Source organism: Lepidochelys kempii, chromosome 2 (genome assembly GCF_965140285.1).
Source record: "Lepidochelys kempii isolate rLepKem1 chromosome 2, rLepKem1.hap1, whole genome shotgun sequence".
Lineage (NCBI taxonomy): Eukaryota > Metazoa > Chordata > Testudines > Cheloniidae > Lepidochelys > Lepidochelys kempii.
Window position 1 is genome coordinate 37,462,109 of NC_136381.1, and position 25,306 is coordinate 37,487,414.

The window sequence follows — 25,306 nt, forward strand, 5'->3', positions numbered from 1 at the left end:
TTATGTAAAAACTTGTTCCTGTTTGTCTAGTATAGCAAAAGACCCAAGATTTTGAGGAATTTATTGAAAGGATGATACAGTAGTGGGACCATTTCATACATGTAATTCCAATTGAATCTTATGAACATAAATGAGGTACTTAATGGGTTAAATGCATTATGTGCATGTACAAATATTCAACATTTGACATAACTCCTTCTAAATCCCTCCTTTTTTTTCCCTTTCCTAAGGTTATTCTATGTAAGACGTTACCACGAATTTTATAATCCTTATTTTCCATGCATAGTTGACTCTTGGAAAGTTAGTTTGATTACCTGATTTAAAAAATTTATCTGCATGAGCGAACTGCAGAGTACTGGCTTTAGACAGTTTGTAGGCCAATTGGAGGGGAAGCATTTTGGTAAGGAACACTTTCCTACAAGGATCCTTTTTAAAACTTGTCTGACTCTTGAAAAGTTTTCATTTGAATACTTAAAAAAACAAAACAGAAAACAACAACAAAAAAAACCACACCACCAGATATGCTTTAATGTATTCAATCCAGTCCTGTAAAACGTTGCTTTAAACAAAAGGGGTTGGATTATCAAATTTTTACAAGAGCCTTTTAAAAAGATTGCTTTGTCTTTAACCTTTTCAAGTTCTTATTTTTGGGAAACTTGTTATGAGACTCTCTAATAAATACTCTTTTTTGGCTTGCTTAAATGTATCTAACAGATGTCATAGATTAATTAGATGATCTTGTTATTAGATAAACCATCATAGGGTAAAACTTCAGGGCATATCGTACTATAAAACCTTAAATTACCTTGTTAAATACATTTTGGCTTTTTACCACTCTGAGTAAAAAATGAAGCATTATGCTTTCAGTAGTGCACAAACTACCTGATTTTCTTATTTCTAGAAATAACTTTATTTTTAGTTTCATTCATATGTTATATATGGTAGTAATAAGTACATATGCTTGAAAGGGTTAATATATTGAATGTTGCATGTCAGGATTTTTTTATATATCAGTATTTTAAATTTTTGTGAATAGATTTAACTGCTGTTAGTTGCATCCTGAAGGGTCTTTACTAGAGAGTGGCTTACTTTTATCCCACTGGTGTGACCCAATTGCATACCAGTTCTCCTTCTTCCCTTAGAGAGAGACTCTGAGCTGTTGCGTGAACGTGAGTCCGTTTTACGTTTGCGTGAACGAAGGTGGCTTGATGGAGCCTCATTTGATAATGAAAGGGGCTCTACAAGCAAGGAAGGGGAGCCAAACCTGGATAAGAAGAATACACCTGTTCAAAGCCCAGTCTCGTTAGGGGAAGACTTGCAATGGTGGCCAGATAAGGTACTGAGAATTTTTTGGCTCCTTTATATGCTTAGTACATTGCATGTAACTGATCTTATTTTTCCAATGTCTGTACTTCTGATTTCCCTGGAAAAATCTTGATTTTTTTTGTAAGTGTGATATTGAAGTAAAGTGATTCCTAATGTGCTTCTTTAGTTTTGTTTATATTATTGCTATTCATGCCCTTACAACTGAGGTTCAATTGCCACTTCTTTTCTGACCTATTTCATCTCTGTGGCTGCCACTCATGCGGGCAACAACCAGAGAAATCTCAAAGAACTTAAGCTGTCTCTTCCATTAAACAATTTCCCGTTTCCTGTTGAGTTGCACTTATGCATTGGAGTGAATGGTCATATTCATGTCCAGCTCCTTTAAAAGAGGCTTGTATTTTGATTAGTTCAGTTCTTTCAGTTCTGTTTACATTTATTCTATTTTGTCATGCTTGGTTATTTAAATAAGTGAAGATCAAGAGCTGCACAAATAGTAATTAAGTATCCATCTGGCCTTGGTAGCTGGACCCACTTGCACCCCATATTCCATCTCCATGGGAGCCCAGGCTAAAATTTCAGGTATTCGAGTAGATGCAGAGTGTGCATTCCACCTAGGTGTGTGCGTGTCCAGCGCACTGGAGCTGGAGTCTGTTTCTTAGCTGTACCTCTAGATGGGCGGTGCTTGTGGCTATGACCCCTCCCCTGGCAAAATGAGACAGTGCTGTCCTGACCCCCCTTGGTTTCTTCTCAAAGCCCATGGCTGGAGCCAGAGCTTTGTGGTGTTGTAGTCTCACAACCTCTTATTTAGTCTTAGCCTAGTTTATTATATATAGTAAGTTAGCTAGTAGTCAGTAGTTAGTGTTAGTTGATAGTGTCCCTGGTGAAGCTGTTACGGGGGTTAAACACTGTTCTTCGTGTGTAGGTGTGATCCCCACAGTGACTCCGACTTGGTCTCGGTGAAGCGCCCCTTAAAGAGCACTGTTAGATTTGTAAATCATTTAAAAAGAGGACTCAGGTGGCACAGGACCTTTGCCTCAAGAAGCCCCTACTTGAACAGGACATGCGGCCTGATTTGGTACCAAGGCCCTGTTAGGCCAAAGATCAGCCTTGGGTTCGGAGAGCACTCTTGCCCCTCCTTCTAGGGTAGGCGCCTTGCGAGAGAGGTGGAGAAGCTGTTCTCTGTCATCGGCACCAAGGAAGAGGTCTCATAAGACCATTCGGGACTATTCTAGGTTGCAGGGCAACTCCTCCACCTCCCCCAGGAAAAACGTGGACCAGCATGGAATTGGATCTGCCACCAGAATGGCTGGAGTACTTCTGACGCTTCCCTGTTACTGAGTGGGAAGGGCAGAAACCCCATATCGTTGACCCTGGTTCTGGCCTCTGGGTATCCTTTGAGTTCAGTACCAATGAGGAGATACAAGTACCGAATGTGATGATGCTTTGTACACTTACGACAGCTGCAGACCTCCTCTGCCTTTTGGTCCCAACCTCACTGTTGGTCCAGGACTTTCCCCAGGCTGCCTCACCTATAACCCCTCTAATGGAGTGAGCCGCTGAACCTTCATGTTGGTCAGCACTGCATCCAGACTCTTCCGTCCCCATGGTGGGGATGGAGACAGCACCAGAATCGTGTGGGGGACTTCGTCCCTGCTGCATTTGATGCCACAAGCGCTCCCATAGCGGCTCTCACCACCTTTGACATCAAAGTATTGGAGCGCTTCCCTACTGTTGTTTGCACTGGGATGTTTTATGCCACGTAGTTGCATCCAAGGGCATCCAAGCGGAATTCCTCCAAGAGAACACGCACAAACTGGTGGACGTTTTACAAGTGGTTGCTGAAGGTGGCTCCAGAGAGGAGCTTTTCACCCACGTCGACACCATGTTGCGTTTGCTCGACTCTCTGGGACTCATTTTAAACATCGCAGAGTCAACCTTGGCTCCCACTCAAAAAATTGAGTTCATTGGGGCCCTGTTAGATTCCACGAGGTTGAGAGTGTTGCTGCCGACCGACCGCTTCCAGGCAATTCAACGGCTCTGTGTCAGTCTGCAATATCAGTCTGTCTTCTTCCTTTACCCATTCTCTCCTGTCTTCCTTGCTCAGCAGTTCTTTTGATATTCTATTTTTGGGCTTCCCACTTCTCTGGTTTATTTGCCCTCTTGCCAAGCTAGTGGTAAAGAGCTTGCAGAGGTTTGTCACTTTCCATGTCTATCTGCTGACCTTGACTACCACTTCCTCCATCCTGGTACTCAGGCTGAACAGTGTGGATTCTTGGAAAAACTGTTCATTTTTGAATAAGTGCATTTCAACCCATGCCTGGAATTCTGAAGTACAACCTAAACATGTAACTCTGAATTGTTAAATCAGTGCTTTTGGCCCTCTGACTTGTCTTAACAGTAGGATGAAGAAAGTCATGTAGACAAAATATTTAGCAAATTATATAAAATCACTGAGATTCCGTACAGACTTTATATTTATTATTTTATTACTATACATTTAGATTTCAGTAGCACCTGAAGGCCACAACGGGTTGGTGTTCCATTCTATTTAGCTGTTCAATCTTTTAATAAACTTGAGTCCCTCCTTCATGGAGCTTGCAGTATAAAAGACAGGACATGACAGATGGATGAGACAAACAAGCAGGCGGAGGTATAGGGAGTGAAGGTAGAGGCTGGAGTATAGGGAGTGAAGGTGACTGGGTAATAAATATAAGGTGTACCCAATTCGTAGCTGTCAGAGGTTGTTGGAAATTTCACAGTGGAATGTTTTTCAGTTAGAGAATGCTAATTCATCTAAATTAGGGACTATTCATTTTTTACAAGAAGCAAGCAGGATTCCAATGGAATCCTATCTGTTTTCCTGCCAGGTTACCCACGTGGCTCCTTGGCAGTCTGACTGATGAGAAACCAGGGCTCATTTACATCTCATCTGTTGGGCTGCCATGAAGCAAGGCCTCCAGGCTTCTTGCTCCTCTAGAGCTCAGAGGTTGGCTGACAGGGAGCCTGGAAGTCCTGAGTGGTATGGCTCCTTGGCAGCCCAGGCTCCCAGATGTCGAGAGTCCACAGCTCCCGGGCAGCCAGCTGATCAGATTGTCCCTGGGCTGGGGACCCCAAGGCTTTCCATTTTGCAGAGAATTTCAAAGTTCTCTTTTTTCATTCCAAACCAGAGAGAAAGCAACTTTCAGAATACCCAAATCCTCCAGTAAATGGAATTATTTTTCTCTGCAGCACTCTGGTAGCTATTCAGTAGCTGTGATAGCAACTCGCCATCTACCTAGCTGTTCTTGGGTTGCTGTTTTCTGTATAAAGAATACTCTAATTCATATTATATCCTCTCATACAATGCTGTATGTGTATACTTCCTAGTTAAATTTGTTACTGAATAATATCTTAATGTATTTTGGTATTATATAAGATGCATTTGTAAAATGAACGTTTAACTAGTAATAATTTACTGCTCACACTTCATATGCATATTCTAGTGAATACTTCACACTCAACTATTGTAAATGTCTTGTTTTTAATACAGTTATCACAAAGATGAAACTTACTTACAATTTTTGAGGAAGCTTACCTTAAGTCAACATAGCATGTAATATTTCATTAATTCAGAGTCATCTTGGAGTGAATATTTGGGCCTCTGTTTATAAATGTAACTATGAAATGGCATCTTTTTTTTTTTAAAGCAATTTTTGTAATGATATCAGATAAATAGCTCTTGCAATTTTTTGTTTCACGTGAATGAAGACTATCCATAAACATTTTGGGAAGCCTGAATTAAAAAAACAGATACTGTCAGCAATATGGGTACATTTAAAAGTGCTATTCTTGTCTGATTCTGGGTCTAACCTACATAATATGATGGCCCCTCTAGCCACAGTATGAGTGTGTAAATCCAGAGGGGGGGTGTGTGTACACACCCCTACCTTGAAGGTCTCTTAACCTTTGGAATATTTATAAATGTTTCATCTACGGTTTACAAATGACATAATTATACCATGTTATGTATGGTTTCCTGTGTGTGTAGGGTACATCACAAAACATGTTTTAGACATTTCTTCCCTAAGGATTTTAAAACATTCATTTGAGGAACAATGCACAAAATTACTGAGGAGTTATGAAAATAAGAGTGTATTGTTGATCAGTGCTCATTTTATACACTTGTGTGTTTATAAACAATTCCTCTGGCAATTTAATGTGCTTGACTGTTCTGGGGGCAAAAAAAAAAAAAACCTAGTCTTTTTAAACTACTAGAATCTAAATGGATATAGGAGCTCACAACATGGCAGTTGATTTGCAATCAGTATCCAATGAAAGAAATGATCTGATCTCTTGGAAGAATTTTTGGTTTTTCATATAACGGGGGAGATCAGATTATGTGCTGAATCTGTGTTACGTAATAGTATATTACTATACATATGGTATACATCATGTGAAATGCACTTTTTTTATTTGTATTTATGTATTTATAAATATATATAATGCTATAAAGACACAACTTTTAAAGCATATGCAAAAAGGGGGGGTGTGATGGCTTTAATGTCCAGCCTTAACCTCTGACTCCCTCATCCTTATTGTTGTGTTTGCTCTTTGGGGAGGGGAGGAAAATGCTTTTGAGAAAGAGAGAAATCTGAGCTACTCAGTTTGCCTGCTAAAATGGAGCCATTTCTTAATGGAGCTATCTTGAAAATTTTTGGAAGAACTGATTTTCCAGTTGAGGAACCGATTTTAAAACTTTTGTAACTTTAAACTATCAGAACCAATTTAATAACAAAATCAACCTGTCCCCAAAATGCCTCCCCTCTCTCCCAAAAAAACCCAAACGAAAACCAGTTTGATTTTTAAAACCTTAGTTTTGCAAAACAAGCTAAATTCAAAGAAAATTAATCTTAATTTTAAGTTGGAAGACTATCCTGAACTGAGAAGGTCTTAAATCCCACTGTTTTTTAAATTCTGTCACCCTGTGCATGAAATTGACAAATTAAGGCCCTGATCCTGTAGTCAGATCTGCATAGGCAGGTTTTCTTTACCTGCATGGAGTTCCCGTTCAAGACACTGGGGATCAATGTGGACACAGAAGTCCACCCATATGGCTTTGACTTCGGGTTCTGAGTCCTAAAATGTCTATTACTTTAAAACTGCTGAACTTCTTTCTTCTAATGTCTTGAGCCTTAACCTCGAGCTATGTAAAAGTCAAGTGTGATAATTTCTTGCTTAAAATATTTTGACTTTTAATAAAAAAATTCAGATAAGATAGTGTATCTTGTCCCCTTTCCCTCTCTCCCCAGCCATGCTTGTATAATTTAAAAATAGTCAAACTAATTTTGCTGAAACTTAAAATTAAAATACAAATAAAAATTCTCAGGGATGATACAGAACGTGCAAATTTCAGTCCCAATAAATGGGAGCCTTGACAAACTAAAGAAAATGGGGCTAAACCGGATAAGAGTGTCACCTTTAAGTAATAGCATGTAAAGATGCGCATACTGGGTTGTGGTACTGAGACACTAACAGAATTTAAAATTAAGGGAACACTGACAACGTGGGTGTGTTAATTTATTATCTTAAAAAAATTCTTGATCACCCTTTAAATGATGTATTTTGAATTAAAAAAACAACTTTCAAAATAAATACAGATGCAGAGAAATGTGTAGAAGGGTGAGAGGCTCAGAGGCAATAAGAGCAATAACAAAAATGCTCATGCCTAGCCTTGTTTCCAGTTCCCCTTTTCTGTGTGCGCACATCTGCCTGCTACTTGTTGTCAGTTCAGCTCTCTTCCCATTACTCCTCACCATACTCCAGCAGGGTGTGAAGAAAGACATGTTCAGTCACCAAAAATGTAATTGACTGTACACAAAGGTGCTGTCAAATGTATAATGTAAAAGATTTCAAATATATTTCTCTCAAATCTTGTGGTTATGGTATTTTTAGTAGTCACTGATAACGGTAATGGGTGCAAAAATTTCCACATGGAAATGGGACTTTTCCAAACTGATAAATTCTGCCCCTAATAGGACACTTATCTGTAACATTTAAATATCCTTCCTTTTGTATCTTTAAACCAAAAACCACACTGTCATAAATATTTTGTGGCTGTGAATTGAATTTTTTTAATGTGATTGGCAAATTGTGATATTACTGAACTGAAGGAAAATAACTTCCTGAATAAAAGATCTTGAATATTTCATTATTTGTTTCCGAAAGTATGATCAGCTTCAGGCAACACATTAGATAACTTCTTTTTTACTACTGAATTTTAAATTCAGTGGAACTCTAATAGTACAGATGACTTGATTAAAATTTCAGTAACCATTGTAAGCTCTGTTTTGCACACTTGACATTTTTTGTTTGTTAAAATCTGCTGTTACTCAAAAAGTTTTAGTATATAGCACTGCCATTTTAGACTTCATCTTTTTCATTTGTAGGATGGAACAAAGTTTATTTCTATTGGAGCTCTGTATTCTGAGCTTGTGGCAGTTAGCAGTAAAGGGGAACTTTATCAGTGGAAATGGAGTGAATCAGAGCCTTATAGAAATGCACAGGTACTGTACATCCTTAAATCTATCTTTAAAATAATTCTGTATGTATGAATTTATAAAATAATAACCTCTTTTATGCTTTCAAAGAATCCTTCATTACATCATCCACGAGCAATGTTTTTGGGGTTAACCAACGAAAAGATAGTGCTCCTTTCTGCAAATAGTATCAGAGCAACTGTAGCCACAGAAAATAACAAGGTATGAGATCCTTTTCTTTGTTGTTGAGTTCATGATAAAACTTTTGGGGTTTTTTCAGCCACTGTTTTGCTCTATGAAGAATAAGTAAACCAAAGTCTGCAGCTATAAGTCAGTAGTACAAATTAATATCATTATAAAGATCATAGTGAATAATTTTTGTTGACAGGTTCAGCTTTCATAATTATCTTCTTTTGTACTATAGCAATTTAAATCAAAGGCAGTTCTGAGGTCTTTCTGTGAGCAAAGATTAAAATGTGGTCCCAGCCTCCAGGGACTCTTAAGCAATGAAAGCCTGTCCATCTTATCAAATTTCAAAAAACTGTTAATTTTTTACTGCTGCGCTGAAATCTCAAGTTAGAGAGGACTAATTCTGGAATGGAGTTGTAGCAAAAAATATTAAGGATTTAAAGATTTTTGAGCTCCAAGTACAGTAAAACAGATTATACAAACAGTAAGTTTGTTTTGACCAATAATAGACGAATCTCAGAAAGTTTAGAGTTAAAATGCAGTTTGGTTAAATATCCAAATTTGCTGAAATGCTTTGACCAGGAGTACCCTTTCAGTTTTTTGGTACTTTCATTTTCTGGCTGAGACCAGAACTGGAAGGGAAAATTTACCAGATTAATCAAAACTTTAAAGGGCCAGTTCTAAGACTGGAGTGAAGAATTGGGCTGATGATACTTTTCCCAAACTGATTCATTCTGAAAAATGTAAAGAGTTTGTTTAGGATGCAGTGTTGTTTTTTTCCGCCTCCCCTTCCTTTTAGGTTGCTACCTGGGTGGATGAAACTTTAAGCTCTGTAGCTTCTAAATTGGAACACACTGCACAGACATACTCAGAGCTGCAGGGAGAACGGATAGTTTCACTACATTGTTGTGCTCTTTATACCTGTGCTCAGCTAGAGAACAACTTGTACTGGTGGTAAGTATATATGGTATTGAATATATTTGTCCAAAAGTATCTGCAAACTCATTATAATGACAAAGCTTCCTTGCAGTTCACATGTTATAGTTCTAGTGATGAAGTTCTGTAACTCTGCTTTCATGGCTTATACTATCCTTGAGGGAAGTATTTGTATTATTGCACGCTATGATTACAAAAGAGGAAAGATATTGTGCCTAAAGCATTGGACCTGGCGGGAATCAAGAGATCTGGGTTTTATTCCTTGCTCTGCCACAAGCTTCCTGTGTGACCTTGAGGAAGTAATTGAAATTATTGGGGTTTTTTTTTTGATTGTTTGTTTTTTGTAAAATGGGATATTGTGATACTTTGTGAAGTTAAATTCATTAGTATTCAGATAGGATAGTGATAGAAAAGTTGGTAAAGAAATGATTCTAGAGAAGGCTGTTTTTGCTAATAGTGCTGTGAAACATAGTGAACGTTGTAAAACTGATACCATTATTGTATTGTAGCTGAGGAGCAGCTATATAATACAGTGAGATGCCACTGACTGAGGTGTCAAGGGTCCAGACGTGCCTGTAAAGATGTACTTTCATCGTTGGATTCTGATGACTGACTTCATAGAGTATGAAAGCCTTGCTAAGAGCTACAGAATTTAGGACATTAGACTGAGACTGTGCAATATAGATAATGAAAAAAATTGTCTTGTCAAGTTGGGTTGTCATCTGCAGATCCAGATAATTGAGTTGTTCTTACTGGGAAAATAAATGCTGGTTGCTGAATGTTCTCCCCCGGTATTACATAGTTTCACAAAGTAGTTTTAATATATTTTGTATCTTTCAGGCCTTTACAAATAATATAGAAAACAAACTTACCCGTGTACACTGTCCTTTTTCTCCCATAGAGCTCTGTGGCTAGAATGTTAGGCAGTCTGATTCATAAACTATATTGTTGGCTTAAATGCATGCTGAAAAATTGGATGAAATAACCTCCCATAAATTGTTAAAACATTTCTATTTGTAAAACTTCACTGAATTTTTAAAATGTCAAGTTTTCTGGACATAAAAAGGTAGAAGTTGATGATGATTTTTCCAAGCATGTAAAAAAATGAAAATACATTTCTAATTACAATGAGTTGACATGCATATCCGTGCCATTTTCAGTGCCCACCTTGTTTTTACCTGTGCTTCACTTAAGAGTTATGCTAAATCTAAACAAGCCTTGCTTACAGTGGCAGGGATCTCCAGTAGCTTTTGTTATAGTGGGATTAAATACTCGCTGACCAGTTACTTGCAAGCACCGAAAATTTGAGATACTAAATACCTTTCTGTTTGGGGTGTTTGCTAAATATTAACCAGAAGCCAAACAAAATCACAGCCAGATATATGAGGAAGCTGTATTTTACTCCTGATTTTGAAATTTGGAGCAGAGCTGTAGTAGAAATCACAACTTTCTGATTTTTTTTTTCTCTTGACTGTAAAACCAATGTCATTGCAAACACAGTTCATTCTAGAGCATCACTCAGCATAGCAACCAGTAAACCACAACTTTGTGGGGACCGTAATACTGGAAACTTTTGCATGCCTTCTTACCTTTTTTGAATAATAAGCCCATTGTATTTAAGAGGTTTGTTTGTTATGCTATTTAAAAATTAACTACAAATTGAATTATCCTGCAGGGCCCTTCACTAGTTAGATATGCTTAACTTCAACATTGATGATCATGTATTTGTCATCAGATTATGGAGACATAAGGTTCTATTAATCATGATGATTCTTTTCCCAAAAAAATCTAAATTGCTGACAGGCATGGTAGAGAGAGCATACTATGCTGTTTATACTGTGGCTAGGCTATGGTAAAAAGGTGTCTTGTATGTAAATCCATATTATCTAAATAAAATTGGCTTAACTCTTTTTGTATCCGTGTACGCACAGTTTACCACCTCTAGCTGTATAGTCTGAGGTTATAACTTGACTTGCTAAAATCAAGGTAAGGGTGTTAAGGTTTTCATTTGAGTTGTAGCTGGATCAGTCTAACTCGACTGGGGGGAGAAAGTATCTAGATGAGGAAAAAATATGATGACTTGGAAATCTCACTTAGGGCATGACCACACCAGGACAAAGTATTTTTAACCGGTGCTTTAAAAAACATACAACCTCCCAACACCACTCTTTTCTCCAGGAAGGAAAAGGCCGGTGAGCTTTGGGAATTGTTGCCAGTCATGGTGAGGACAGCCTCAATATGTTTAGGGACTGATTGCCAAAAAGAGTTGGTATTTGCTAGTTAATTGCTTTTGCATTTCAAGAAAATTGTTTCAAGTTGTACTTGTTACCTGTTTTGCCCTTGGTGCATGTATCCTTGCTGCTATCCAGAGCTGATCCTGGCACTCAGTACAGAGTAGAGCAGTAAGAACCCATATACAAAAAGCTCTTGTGGTGTTTACATAGAGTTCTAGTGGGCATAGTGGGGAGAATATTGTAATTGCTTCTCATCCTCAATCTCTTGAATGGCAGCACATCTTCCATCTGCTGCGTTGTCAGGCTGGTGTGACAATGTAGTATTTTAAAAATATATTTAAATAGCATTACCTTGTTCTTTGCTGAGCTAGATTCAAAATGCCATTATGATCAGATGACTTGAAATTGACCCCTTTTTCCTGAATGCATCTCTGTATAGTGCAAATTATATCTGCATTTAACACTGAAAGTGCTGCAAGTGGTGTTTTTTCCTTGTTTCTTTAGCAGAATTGCAAAGTGAGTTTAATTCTAGATTCTCTGTTGTGGTATAGAAAGCAGGACAAAAAGTTTTAGGTTTTTAAATAGTATGTTGAGTTTTCAGTACAGGCAGTTTAAAAAAAATGATTTGTAAAGTGAGCATTTTGATATAAGAGCATTTGAGAGTGAGGTGGAGTGAATATGGGACAGCAAGATGTCACTTTTGCTGAGGGCTTTTGGCAGAGTGGTGTTTTACCATGCCTTCCATTTAAGGGCTTGTCTACACTACCAAGTTTTGTTGACAAAACTTACCTCAACACCCAAAAATCGCCAAAGGGTGTTCATACTTGCTCCCTCTGTCAACAGATCATGTCTACTTTGGGGACACCATCATCGACAGGGTGAGCAATGCACTGTGGGTATGTATCCCACAGTGCAGTGTTGTGGGAAGGAAGAGCTGATTCCCACGCATCTTGGGATCCTCTCCAAGTTCTGCCACAGCCCCCTCCAGCTGCGGAAAGCAGCATCATGAGCAGCTCTGTGAGCTCTCAGTGCGGAGGAATGGCAAAGCAGCACAGCAGTCTGTCCCCCTTCCTCTGCAGCAGCAGTCTGCCTGCTGCTGTGTTCCTAGTGCCGGGCAGAACAGGAGCATTCCAGTTATTTACTCTTTGTTTCCCAAATGGAGCAGCACACAGCTACTTCCTGGAGCTTTGAAAGGGGAGGGGCGCATGCTTGCAGGGCAGCAGAGATCAAAACACTGAGCAGAGCAATCAGGGCAGGCATTGTGGGATACTGGCAGAAGCCTCTTTATGGACAAAAAAGGGAGGGGAAAAAACAAGTCTCTCGTAGCAGTGGAATTTTTTTGTTACCAAAACTGGGCGTTTTTTGCAACAAAAGTCCCATTGTAGTGTGTACGTTATTGCTGTTTTGTCGCCAAAAGGCAGTTTTTGGCAACAAAACTTGCCAATATAGACAGGCCCGAAGTTGTAGTCTTGAGAAGCTCAAGACTATGAACAGACACTTCTTTTGTAGTTCTTGGTTTAATAATTTTGTTTTCTTTCCTTAGGGGAGTAGTTCCTTTTAGCCAAAGGAAGAAGATGCTAGAAAAGGCCAGAGCAAAAAATAAAAAGCCCAAGTCTAGTGCTGGCATCTCTTCAATGCCAAATATCACAGTTGGCACGCAAGTAAGTACAACCACTGTATTGTGAGCTGTCTTAAGTGTTTTGGGAGGGGGATACTGGTTGTCAAAAACATATCAGGCTCTATTCTCCATTTACACTAAGGCCTTGTCTGTGCACAAAAGTTGTATCACTTTTACTGTAGTTAAAGTGCTGCAACCCCCTACGTGTCAATGCAGCTATGCTGGTATAGCTTATTCCTGTAAATTTAGAGGAATAAGCGGTTACAGTCACAGCTAACTGCACCTCTGACCGCCTCCTGGTATCCCTGAGGGCACGCCACTTAGGTGACGGATAGAGGCCTGAGACCTGTCTCAGGATGGGATCCCATGATCCTTTCTTCCCAGACTGGGGACTCAGGCTGCAGGTTTCTGCAATTTATTGTAATTATCTCAGTAGGTCTGACTTTAGTTCAGCACCTGCAGTCCTGTTTCAGGGACAATGACAGGGTTAACTGGTGATCAGTCAGCTCTCTGTTTGTTCAGAATAAAAGCATTACAAAGAAAACATCTTATATACATGCCTGGTGACTGCCTGGTCAGTTAATCTCCCACATAGGGACCCTAGTAGGACTAACGTACTTTAGGCCTTCTCCACAGGGCCTGCCTCTCTTGTTCACAGTCTCGTGTTTGTTCTTGGTTTGACTGTGAGTGACTCCTCTGTTCATGGCTGGTATTTTATACCGTTTCAAGTTCTTTGTCTCCCAGGCCTCTTACCAGGTCAAACCAGTATATGCTATTTGCCTTGAGGGAGGTGAGAGCGAAACTTCCACAGATTTGTTACTTGTCTTGTATCACTGGTGAGGATTAGCATCAGTTATCCCTCAGTGACTTCAGTTTTTGCAGAAAACCCTTTAGTTCATCTTTTGAGCCAGGAATACAAATAACATTTAAAATAGATGCAGCTGTTTTTGAATATTCCATGTGCCCATAACATCTGTCACATCTCAATGCAATAGGTAGGACCCTACCAAATTCATTGTCCGTTTTGATAAATTTCAAGGTCATAGGATTTTAAAAAATCTTAAATTTTGTGGTTTCACATATTTAAATCTGCAAGTTTCCGGTGTCGTAACGGTGGGGGTCCTGACCCAAAAGGAGGCTGTGAGGGGCTTGCAAGGTCATTGTTGGGGGTGGGGTTGCGGTATTGCCATCCTTAGTTCTGCACTGCTGCTGGCGGCGACACTGCCTTCAAAGCTGGGCACCCGGCCAGCAGCCACTGAGCTCTGATGGCAGCGCAGAAGTAAGGATGGCAATATTGTGAGCCCCATACAATAGCCACGTTTCTCAGAAGAGACCAGATTTCACAGTCCCTGACACGTTTTTCACAGCCATGAATTTGGTAGGCCCCTAGCAGTAGGCTTTGAATATTCAGTGTTTCTAAAGCATCACGTGTCACATTAGCTATACCAGTGTAAGGCACCTTTATACCCCTTAATTCCAGAGAAGAGGTTGTATAGATTTTACTACTTTGTTTGGATAGAAAGGTGGATTAAAAAAGTAGAAGAGTACAAAATTAACATGGCATACACATTGAATAGATTTAAAAACTGGCAAACTCTGGGTCTTGAGATGTAATTGTAAATAGGGAATCATCGTTGAATGTCTGTTTCTGCGGGGGTCCTACAGGGATCAGTTCTTGGCCCTATGCTATTTAACATTTTTATCAATGATCTGGAAGAAAACATAAAATCATTACTGATAGTTTGCAGACAACACACAAATAGGGGGAGTGGACAGGTCACTGGTAGAGAAAGGCGTGGATTATTTGGTAAGCAGAGCACAAGTAATGTGTTTTAATGCGGCTAAATGTAACCGTATACATCTAGGAACAATGTAAGCCATACTTATAGAATTGGGGACTCTATCCTGGGAAGTAGTGGTTCTGAAAAAGATTCGGGGATCATGGTGGGTAATGAACTAAACATGATCTCTCAATGCAGTTCTGTGGCCACAGGGGAAAATATGATCCTTGGATGTGTAAACTGGAGATTCTCGAGTAGGAGTAAAGAGGTGGTTATGCCTTTGTGTGTGTTAGTGGTGCAGCCACTGCTGGAATTCAGTGTCCAGTTTTGGTGTCCATAATTCAAGAAGGATGTTGATAAATGGGAGAGGGTTCAGAGAAAAGTCATGTGAATGATATTAAAGGATTAGAAAACCTGTCTTATAGCGATAGGCTCAAGGAACTCAATATATTTACTAGGGCTGTTGATTAATCGCAGTGAACTCACGCGATTAACTCAAAAAAAAATTAATTGCGATTAATGGCCGTTTCAATTGCACTGTTAAAAAATAGAATATCAATTGAAATTTCTTAAATAATTTGGATATTTTTCTACATTTTCAAATATTGATTTCAATAACAATACAGAATACAAAGTGTAGAGTGATCACTTTATATTATTTGTAGTAAATATTTACACTGTAAAAACAATAAAGGAAATAGTATTTTTCAATTCACCTCATACACATACTGTAGTGCAAGCTCTTTATTGTGAAAGCGCAAGTTACGAATGTAGATTTTTTTTTTTTGTTACATAAATGCATTCAAAAACAAAACAATGTAAAACTTCAGAGCCCTACAAGTCCACTCAATGCTACTTCTTGTTCAGCCACTCGCTAAGACAAATAAGTTTGTTTACATTTAGGGGAGATAATTCTGGCCATTTCTTATTTACAGTGTCACCTAAGAGTGAAAAGAGATGTTCGCATGACACTTTTGTAGCCAGCATTGCAAGGTACTTACATGCCAGATATGCTAAACGTTTGTGTGCCCCTTCGTGCTTTGGCCATCATTCCAGAAGACATGCTTCCATGCTGATGACGCTAGTTAAAAAAAAATGCGTTAATTAAATTTGTGACTGAACTCCTTGTGGGAGAATTTTATGTGTCCTGCTCCGTGTTTTACCCGTATTCTGCCATATATTTCATGTTATAGCAGTCTCGGAGGATGACACTTTCACTACAGATTTGACAAAATGCAAAGAAAGTACTAATGTGAGATTTCTAAAGATAGCTACAGCACTCGACCCAAGGTTTAAGAATCTGAAGTGCCTTCCAAAATCTGATTGGGATCTAGAGCATGTTTTCAGAAATTTTAAAAACAGTATTCCGATGTGGAAACTTCAAAACCTGAACCACCAAAAAAGAGAATCAACCTTCTCCTGGTGCATCTGACTCATACGATGAAAATGAATGTGCGTCGGTTTGCGCTGCTTTGGATTGTTACTGAGCAGAACACGTCACCAGCATGGAAGCGTGTATTCTGGAATGGTGGTTGAAGCATGAAGGGACATATGAATCTTTAGTGCATCTGGCATGTAAATATCTTGCAACATCAGCTACAACAGTGCCATGCGAACTCCTGCTCTCACTTTGAGGTGACGTTGTAAACAAGAAGTGGGCAGCATTATCTCCTGCAAATGTAAACAAACTTGTTTGTCTGAGTGATTGACTGAACAAAGAAGTAGGACTGAGTGGACTTGCAGGCTCTAAAGTTTTGCATTGTTTTATTTTGAATAGTTATTTTTTATACATAAATCTATATTTGTAAGTATCATGAAAGTTGAAGAGATTGCACTACAGTACTTGTATTAAGTGAATTGAAAAATACTTTTGTTTACAGTGCCAATATTTATAATAAAAAATAAAGCGAGCACTGTACATTTTGTATTCTGTATTGTAATTGAAATCAATGTATTTGAAAATGTGAAAAACATCCAAAAATATTTATATAGTGTTCTATTATTGTTTAACAGCACAATGAATTAAAATTATTTTTTTTAATGCTGAACAGCCCTACCATTTACCTCAACAGAGGGAATGCTAAGGGGTGACTTGATCACAGCCTATAAATACCTACATGGGGAACAAACATTTGATAATGGACTCTTCTTTCTAGCACACAAAGGTATAGTAATGGCGGGATGTTGAAGCGAGACAAATTCAGACTGGAAATAAGTCATGCTTTTTAAAGTGAGGGTAATTAGCCTCTGAAACAATTTATCAAGTATCGTAGTGGAATCTCGAACACTGGTGATTTTTAAATCAAGATTGGATTTTTAAAAAAGATATGCTGTAGTTCAAAAATTATTTTGGGGGAAGTTTTATGACCTGTGTCATACAGGAGATCAGCCTAGATGATCACAGTGATCCCATCTGACCTTGGAAACTGTTTGTTTTTTTTAAACCACAATAATTAAGTCAATCCAAAAACTCAGTAGACCAAGCCTAAGGTCCCCTTTATACTGCTCTCTGAAACCCACGTAGGTAGGTGTTGGGATTACCTGCATTTCTTAACAGCTGTGTACAACTCTGTAATAGTGTATTGGAGTCATTGCTACCCAGCTCTGAACAGCAGTTCTTCGAGTGCTTGCTCCTGTCTATTCCATTCTAAGTGTGTGCACACCCATGTGTACAGTCATCGGAGACTTTTGCCTTAGTGGTATCCATAGGGTTAGCTGTGGCGCCCCCTTGAGTGCCATGTTCATGCATCTGTGTATGAGGCACTGCTGACCCTACACCCTCTGTTCCTTCTTACCGCTCATGATGTTTGGTTGGAGTGCCTTGTCTTGCATGGCAAGAATGTTAGCGGTTCTTACAGTCCATTGTTCTGTCTCCTTTGTATTTAGTTGATAGGTACATAGTTAGACCATTAAGTTGAGTGGTAGAGTAGTAGTTTAGGAGTTAGATTCCCGATTGGGGACTTCACCTCGGAGTGGGGCATGCCCCATTCCGCAGGCTTTAAGCCATGCTCATCGTGCAGCCGGGTGATGCCCATTAGCAACCCCCACAAGTGGTGTTTGAGGGAGTCCCACAGAAAGGATAAGTGAAGGATCTGCAAAAACTTTTGCCCTCAAACTCAAAAAGAGCGGGATATCCACTTGAGGCTCCTCCTCAAGGAGGCTGCGCTTCGTCCTGCCTCAGAGACCGCTCAATCGGACTCCATGCCCGGCACTTTAGCATTGGCATGCAACGCGCTGCCAGCACCGGAATCTGCCCAGCACTGTTCCCCCTAGCGTAGGAGTCTGATGACCTCTTTAATGTCATACCCTCCTCCACCCCGGCCCGGCTCCCGTTGCCCGTCCACCCAGGGGTCCTGAAAATTGCTAAGTCTTTGGAGACCCCCTCTTCTGTTTCACCTTCCTCCAAGAAGGCGGAAAAGAGGTACTATGTCCCGGCAAGGGATTTGAATACCTGTATGCCCACCTTCCAGCAGGGTCCCTGGTCGTGTCTGCCATCAACGAAAGGGCTAGGCGAGCGGCACACAGAAAAATAAAGATGCCAGGACGCTGGACTTGTTTGGCAGCAAAATTTTTTCAATTGCCAGCCTGGAATTTTGGGTGTCTAACGATCAGGCCCTGCTAGGCAGGTACAATGTCAAACTGTGGGACTCCATCAGCAAGTTCAAGGAGGGCCTTCCACAATAGTTTGTCACCTTGGTAGTGGCGAGAGACGTTCTCCAGATGGTCTGGGATGCTATGGAGTTGGCGGCCAGGGTAGTTGCTTCTGTGGTGGTCATGAGCTGCAGCTCCTGGTTGCAGTCCTCCAGCCTGTCCCAGGAAATGCAGACTACCCTTCAGGACCTCCCATTTGAGGGAGCAGGGATCTTCTCGGAGCTGACAGATGCACAGCTCCACGGCTTTAAAGACTCCTGTGCTACCCTCTGTTCCTCAGGCCTGCAAACCCCTGAGTAGGTTAGAAAGCCGTTCCGTCTCCCGCCTCCTCTGTCTAGGTCCTGAGGCTTCCCCCAGTCCAGCTCCTACAGGAAGGACAGAGACAAAGGGTTTAAGTGGCAGTACCCTTCGTCTTCCCATTCCTCTGCCCAGCCTGGTTCTTCCAGAGGCCAAGGAAGCTGGAAGCAGGCATTTTGAGGATCCTGGAGACTGGTATGCTCCCTTTGACTTAAAGGACGTGTATTTTCGTATTTCCATTTTCCCAGGGCACAGGCATTCCCTCTGTTTTGTGATGGGCCTCTTCCGTTTTCAATCACGCATGGCCCTTCGGTCTCTTGTCAGCTCCAAGAGCGTTTACAAAGTGAATAGCGTCAGTGGCTCCTTACCTGAGGAGCCAAGGTGTGCAAATTTATCTGTATCTCAAAAACTTGTTAATTAATAAAGGGCTGATTCCGGGATCAGATGCAGTGTCCTCTCGACCTAGTTTGGTCCACCAATCGCGACCTGCAGCGGTTAATAAATGAGAAAAAGTCAACCTTAGTTCCAGCACACGACTTAGAGTTCATTGGAGCAGTCCTTGACTTTACGCGGGCCAGGACCTTCCTCCCTGAGACCCAGTCCCAGGCCATGGCAGACCTGATCTTGTGTGTGCAAGCCCACCTTCTTACCGGCGCTTATATGTGCCTGCGGTTGTTGAGCCACATGGCAGCCTGTACTTACGTGGTCTGCCATGCGCGGCTCCACCTCAGGCTGCTGCAGGCGTGGCTGGTGTCAGTCTGTGTCCCCAACAGACACAGCACAGACCATGTGGTGAAGGTCCCAGACCACATCCTGTTGTCACTTGCATGGTGGAAAAATTCTGCATTGGCATTGGAGGGAGTTCAGTTCGCGGCCCTCCCTCTGTTGGTTACCCTAGTCTCTGATGCTTCAGACCTGAGATGGGGAGCCTACCTGGGAAATCTCAGCATGCACGGTCATTGGTCCTGTCTTGATCATTCCCTACACATCAATGTCTGGGAGCTCAGAGCAGTCCACTTCGCCTGCCTGCCTTCCGACCTCACCTAAAGAGCTGAGTGGTCCAGGTTCTGATGGACAGTACAGCAGCTATGTTCCATATCAATAAGCAAGATGGAGCCAGGTCATCTACCCTTTGCCAAGAATCCCTTAGGCTATGGGACTTCTGTGTACAACACAACATCCATCTCATAGCTGCAGACTTCCCTGGAGCCAGGAACGCCTTGGCAGATCACCCATGGCGAGACTAGAAGGTCCTGCTGGGACGGTCTCTCCTTCCAGAAGCGGTCAGCAGCATCTTCCAGAGGTGGAGTACTCCCCAGGTAGATCTGTTTGCGTCCAGGCACAACAGGAAATACCAGGTTTTCTGCTCCTTTCGGGAGCTTGACAGGGGCTTCCTGTCGGACGCTTTCCTGTTCCTGTGATTGGGGTGCTCTAATGTATGCCTTCCCCCTAGTTCCGTTGATCCACAGAGTCCTCATGAAAATCAAGCAGGACAGGGTGAAGATAATCCTCATCACACCACCACTGGTTTGGCATGCTACTGGACTTCTTGGTGGCTGCTCTGTTATGGCTACCGCTCCAGTTGGATGTGCTGTCACAAAACCACGACAGTCTTCTGCATCCAAACCTGGCAGCGCTGCACCTTATGGCTTGGCTGCTGCATGGTTAAATGCGGAGGAGCAGAAGTGCTCGGCTGGTGTCCAGCAGGTCCTGTTGGGCAGCAGAAAGCCCTCCACCAGAGCGACCTACCTGGCCAAATGAAAGTAGTTCGCTTGTTGGACCTTAGATAAAGGCATCCGGCACAAGCGGGCCTCTCTGCAGTTGGTCTTGGACTACTTTTGCATCTCAAGCTCCAAGGCCTGTCCCTTTCAACTATCAAGGTCCACTTGGCCACTCTCTCAGCCTTCCATCCGCCACTCCAAGGTAGGTCAGTTTTCATCCAGGACATGACTACCAGGTTCGTCAAGGGCATCGAGCACCTCTACCCGCACATCAGGGACCCCGTCCCTCTGTGGGACCTGAATCTTGTGCTGTCGCGGCTCACGAGACCCACCTTCGAGCCTCTGGCTTCCTGCTGTCTCCTTTTCCTTTCCATTTCCTGGAAAGTTGCATTCTTGATTGCAATAACATCTGCCTGCCCAGTCTCTGAGATCAGGGCTCTTACCTCAGAACCACCCTATACGGTCTTTTACAAAGACAACGTCCAGCTGCAGCCGCACCCGGCTTTCCTGCCTAAGGTGGTCTGTTTCATACGTGCCAGGACATTTAGTTACCTGGTTTTTCCCAAAGCCGCATAAGTCGGAGGAGGAGCATAGGTTGCATTCCCTAGACATCAGGAGGGCGCTAGCCTTCTACATTGAAAGGACTAAGCCATTCCGCAAGTTGGTGCAATTGTTCATCATAGTGGCAGACAGGATGAAAAGTTGTCCAGTGTCCGCTCAAAGAATTTCTTTTTGGATTACTGCCTGCATTCACTGCTGCTACAATCATACAAGGATGCCATCTTCGGTGATCATGACCTCCCATTCAACCAGAGCGCAAGCCTCTTTGGCAGCTTTCTTAGCCCAAGTGCCTATCCAGGACATCTGTAAGGCGGCCACCTGGTCGTCCATACACATGTTAACATTTCATTACGCGCTTATCTAGCTGACCAGGAACAATGCTGGTTTCGGTGGAGCAATGTTGCAAGCCACAAGTCCGTGAACTCCAAGCCCACCTTGGAGGATTCTGCTTGTGTGTCCCCTAGAATGGAATTGACATGAGCAAGCACTTGAAGAAAAATGATTTCCTACTTTCCATAACTGTTGTTCTTGGAGATGTGTTGCTCATGTCCATTCCGTTACCTGCCCCTATGTCAGAGTTGCTGGCAAGAAGGAACTGAGAGGGTGTAGGGTCGTCCGTACCTAATATACTGGCGCATGAGCTCGGCACTTAAGGGGGTGGCGCAGCTGACGCTACAGATACCAGTAAGGCAGAAGTCTCTAACTGTGCACGTGGGTGTGCGCACACCAAGAATGGAATGGACATGAGCAACACATCTTGAAGAACAACAGTTATGAATGGTAGGTAACTTTTTTTGTTTTTTGAAATTATTTGAACTAATTGCACTCTACACATTCATTAGAAGTATAGAACAAAAATACAGATGAGGTAGCTTAATCTACAACTGTTTTATCTCCTTAAAATCTGTGTACATGAGCTTTGCCCAAGGGGTAGTTATTTGTCCATAATTCAATTTGAATTGCTTTAAAAAGTACTAAAGAATGTATTATGGGCTGTAGGACTAAACACTTGATGTACTCTATTGAGAATACTGCTTTATAAGTCATTCGAGTATTAGGCTCTGATCTGGCAAATGCTTAGGTTACTCATATAAGCATTTGCCAGATTGGGTCCTGAAAAGGTCTCAAAACAACCTAAGAGACTCAACATCACATGCCATGGGATTATAATAATGGTTCTAGTCACACTGCCAGAACAGCCTCTTTCCAAGGAGCTGCTGCTTGTCCTTATTGACTCCCCAGGGGAGGGTGGCACTTCTCTAGGAACATTTTTTCCTAGCATTCTTTTCTGAGCCTGGCCCTTTAAGGTTGTAGTTGCTTGGTAAAGTCATATTTGAAATGGCCATTTTGCAACTGGCAGCTGCTGGTTGCATCTGTACCTATTGTGTCCTCCCCTAAAAAGAAAAGGAGTACTTGTGGCACCTTAGAGACTAACCAATTTATTTGAGCATAAGCTTTCGTGAGCTACAGCTCAGAAGCCATTTCCAGCCCAACTTGATGATCACTTTAGATAAGCTATTACCAGCAGGACAGTGGGGTGGGAGGAGGTATTGTTTCATGATCTCTGTGTGTATATAATGTCTGCTGCAGTTTCCACGGTATGCATCCGATGAAGTGAGCTGTAGCTCACAAAAGCTCATGCTCAAATAAATTGGTTAGTGTCTAAGGTGCCACAAGTACTCCTTTTCTTTTTGCGAATATAGACTAACACGGCTGCTACTCTGAATCCTCCCCTAAAGTTTTCCCTTTCTAATTGCTGAGGAAATGAGACACTTTCACAGAGATATATGTATGTTCAATGTTTTCTTGTGCTCTTATCTGAATTAATATTATTTTTTGTCTGATCTTACATAGAAATATTCAGCTATTTCTAACTCTTGTCTGTAGGTATGCCTGAGAAATAATCCCCTTTATCATGCTGGAGCCGTGGCTTTTTCAATTAGCGCTGGAATCCCTAAAGTGGGTGTCTTAATGGAATCGGTTTGGAATATGAACGATAGCTGTAGGTTCCAGCTTCGATCACCAGAGAGCTTGAAAAACATGGAGAAAGCTAGCAAAACTACTGAGGCAAAGTAAGTGCGCTAAAAAGAATCTGTATATATTTTTGGAGTGAAAATTTACTAGTTTGGCAAAATATTAATTAAACATTAATATCGATATTAATTGAGATACCGATTAATTTAAACTGGCGATCACGAGTTTGCATCAAGCTTACATGAAGTTTCTAGCAGACTCTGATGAAATTAAACAAAATCCCCATAGATTCTGCAGCGTGCTGCTGTGAGCTCTTTCCTGATCTCACTGATGGAGATTACCTGGCAAATAACTATTCAGTAAAATGGATTATTTTAGGGGTAATGAGTGAGTGACACAAACCACTTATATAGTAGAACCTCTGCGTTATGAACACCTTGGGAATGAAGGTTGTTTGTAACTCTGAAATGTTCCTAACTCTAAATAAACTTTGATTCTTTCAAAAGTTTACAACTGAACATGGACTTAATTCAGCTTTGAAACTTTACTATGCAGAAGAAAAAGCCTGCTTTCCCTTCAATTTTTTAGTAGTTTACGTTTAACACAGTACTGTACTGTATTTGCCTGTGTGTGTGTGTGTGTCTGCTGCTGCCTGATTGTGTACTTCTGGTTCCAAATTAGGTGTGTGGTCAGTTTATAACTCTGTTTGTAACTCTCGGGTTTTACTGTACTCTTTAACATTAAATTGATGGGGTTTAGAAACAGAGCGGCATATGAAAAAGAGGACCGTCTTGTGAAGAATGTCAGGATAACTGAATCTGAAGGAGGAATTATCAGTGATGGGGATCAGGGTAGGCAGGCAAGCAAACAGAGGCATGACAGTGTCACTTGTTGAAACTACTAAACCATTAAAAAAAACTCTATTGGTCACTAAAAGAGATTTTTATAGGGCAGTTGTTGGTGATTCCAGTGTTCTCTGGTATTAGTAGGATTGCTTGATGTGAGAGGGGAAAACAGACTATTGGGATAACTGAGTTGTTAATATCAGACAGCCTGACTAAAAGTCTACAGGGTTACTGAGCACCATATTTATGCTTCAGTCTAGTTCAGCTAGTAAATTTTGTTCTGGAATTTGTGAGTGGAAGAGTGCCCTATTTACCTGTTGGGTCATTTGACTGTGCTTGTCTCTTCTCTTTACCCTACTCAACTTGAAAATCAATATGTTAATATATTTTTTAACTTCATAGTACTTATTTGAAAATTTCCAAAAATTAAGGGATGTATCATTTTTATAAGTTTTGAGCTTGCCTTAGTGCATTTACTGTAGAAGTTTGGAGTTGCTAAAATGTTTGCTTGTTTCCTTGGTTCTTAATCAGACCCTTTTCTGGAAAGTTGACATCTAATATGTATTTACCCTAATGTCCACCAACAATCAGAAATCCAGCTTTGTCTAAATAACTTCTTTCAAGTAAAAATTTAAGGCCACTTTTCTCTCTCCCTATGGTACCTACCAAATGGCCAGCTCAGCCATTACTTCCTCCTGGATAGATCAACTGATAACCTGCCAGATGTCACTGGTGCTCTGGCCACTTCTCACAGCATTGGACACTACTTTTTCCTTTGTCCTAATACTGGGTCAGATGTTTCCACTACCATTCCTCTTTCCCATATCCTCCTCCTGCTTTTGACTGTCATTCCCTCCTCAGAGTGATTGCTAGTATAGCTCAGATGTAAAGGGTGAAGGTAATCTCTAGGGAAATTCAGTAAAATAGTGGTTTTCAACCTGTGGCCTGCGGACCCCTGAGGGTTCGCAGACTGTCTAAGATTTCCAAAGGGGTTCACTTCTCCATTTGAAACTTTTTTTTTAGCGGTTTGCAAATGACAAAAGGTTGAAAATCACAGCGGTAAAATAAGCAAGAACATTCAAGGTAAAGTCCTCATAGTTTCCAGAGGGCATTAGTCCACTTTTTTTTATTTTGTAGAGAAAAAAATATTTTTGAAATATATTTACTTTCCCAAATTGGAATAATAGCTTTTAATTATTATTGGTGAGGGACTGAAATTGCACCACATCTGTTGCAATTAGAAGTACGTAGATCTTCAGTACTTATTCTATAATTTTGGATAGCAAATAGCAAGTTAACACAATTTGAAAGAAAAATGTCTTGCTGATATCCTGTTTTGAGAGGTGGTAGCTGACTTGACCGTATTGCTTTTGGTTTGTGTTACTGAATTACTGATGTATTATATGTGACCATATTTATTGCTTTAGCTTTTATTTGCTTTTGGCTGAATGTCATTTCCAGCTGGTATTATTGTTTAGCTAGAACAATAAATGATGCTCTTATGTACTGTATATTATAGCAGGAGATTTTAAATTAGGTAAACTATTGATATTTTTTAACAGAACATGGTTGCTAGCTTATAACATCTTGTTATAACTTGACAACACACAATTTGGGGGGGAAGGAAAAAACAATCCAAAAGGGGTGATTCAGTTACT

General features: G+C 40.8%; 1 protein-coding gene across 1 annotated transcript in view; it reads left to right on the forward strand.

Moving 5' to 3' along the window:
• Positions 1-25,306, forward strand: part of UBR5 (ubiquitin protein ligase E3 component n-recognin 5) — a 140,877-nt gene that overhangs the window by 48,690 nt on the left and 66,881 nt on the right. Inside the window, exons 9-14 of the mRNA XM_073330413.1 lie at positions 1,125-1,336; positions 7,752-7,868; positions 7,953-8,063; positions 8,830-8,984; positions 12,744-12,861; positions 22,717-22,901. Of these exons, the coding sequence (XP_073186514.1) occupies positions 1,125-1,336; positions 7,752-7,868; positions 7,953-8,063; positions 8,830-8,984; positions 12,744-12,861; positions 22,717-22,901 (898 nt within the window). The remainder of the gene's footprint in view (positions 1-1,124; positions 1,337-7,751; positions 7,869-7,952; positions 8,064-8,829; positions 8,985-12,743; positions 12,862-22,716; positions 22,902-25,306) is intronic.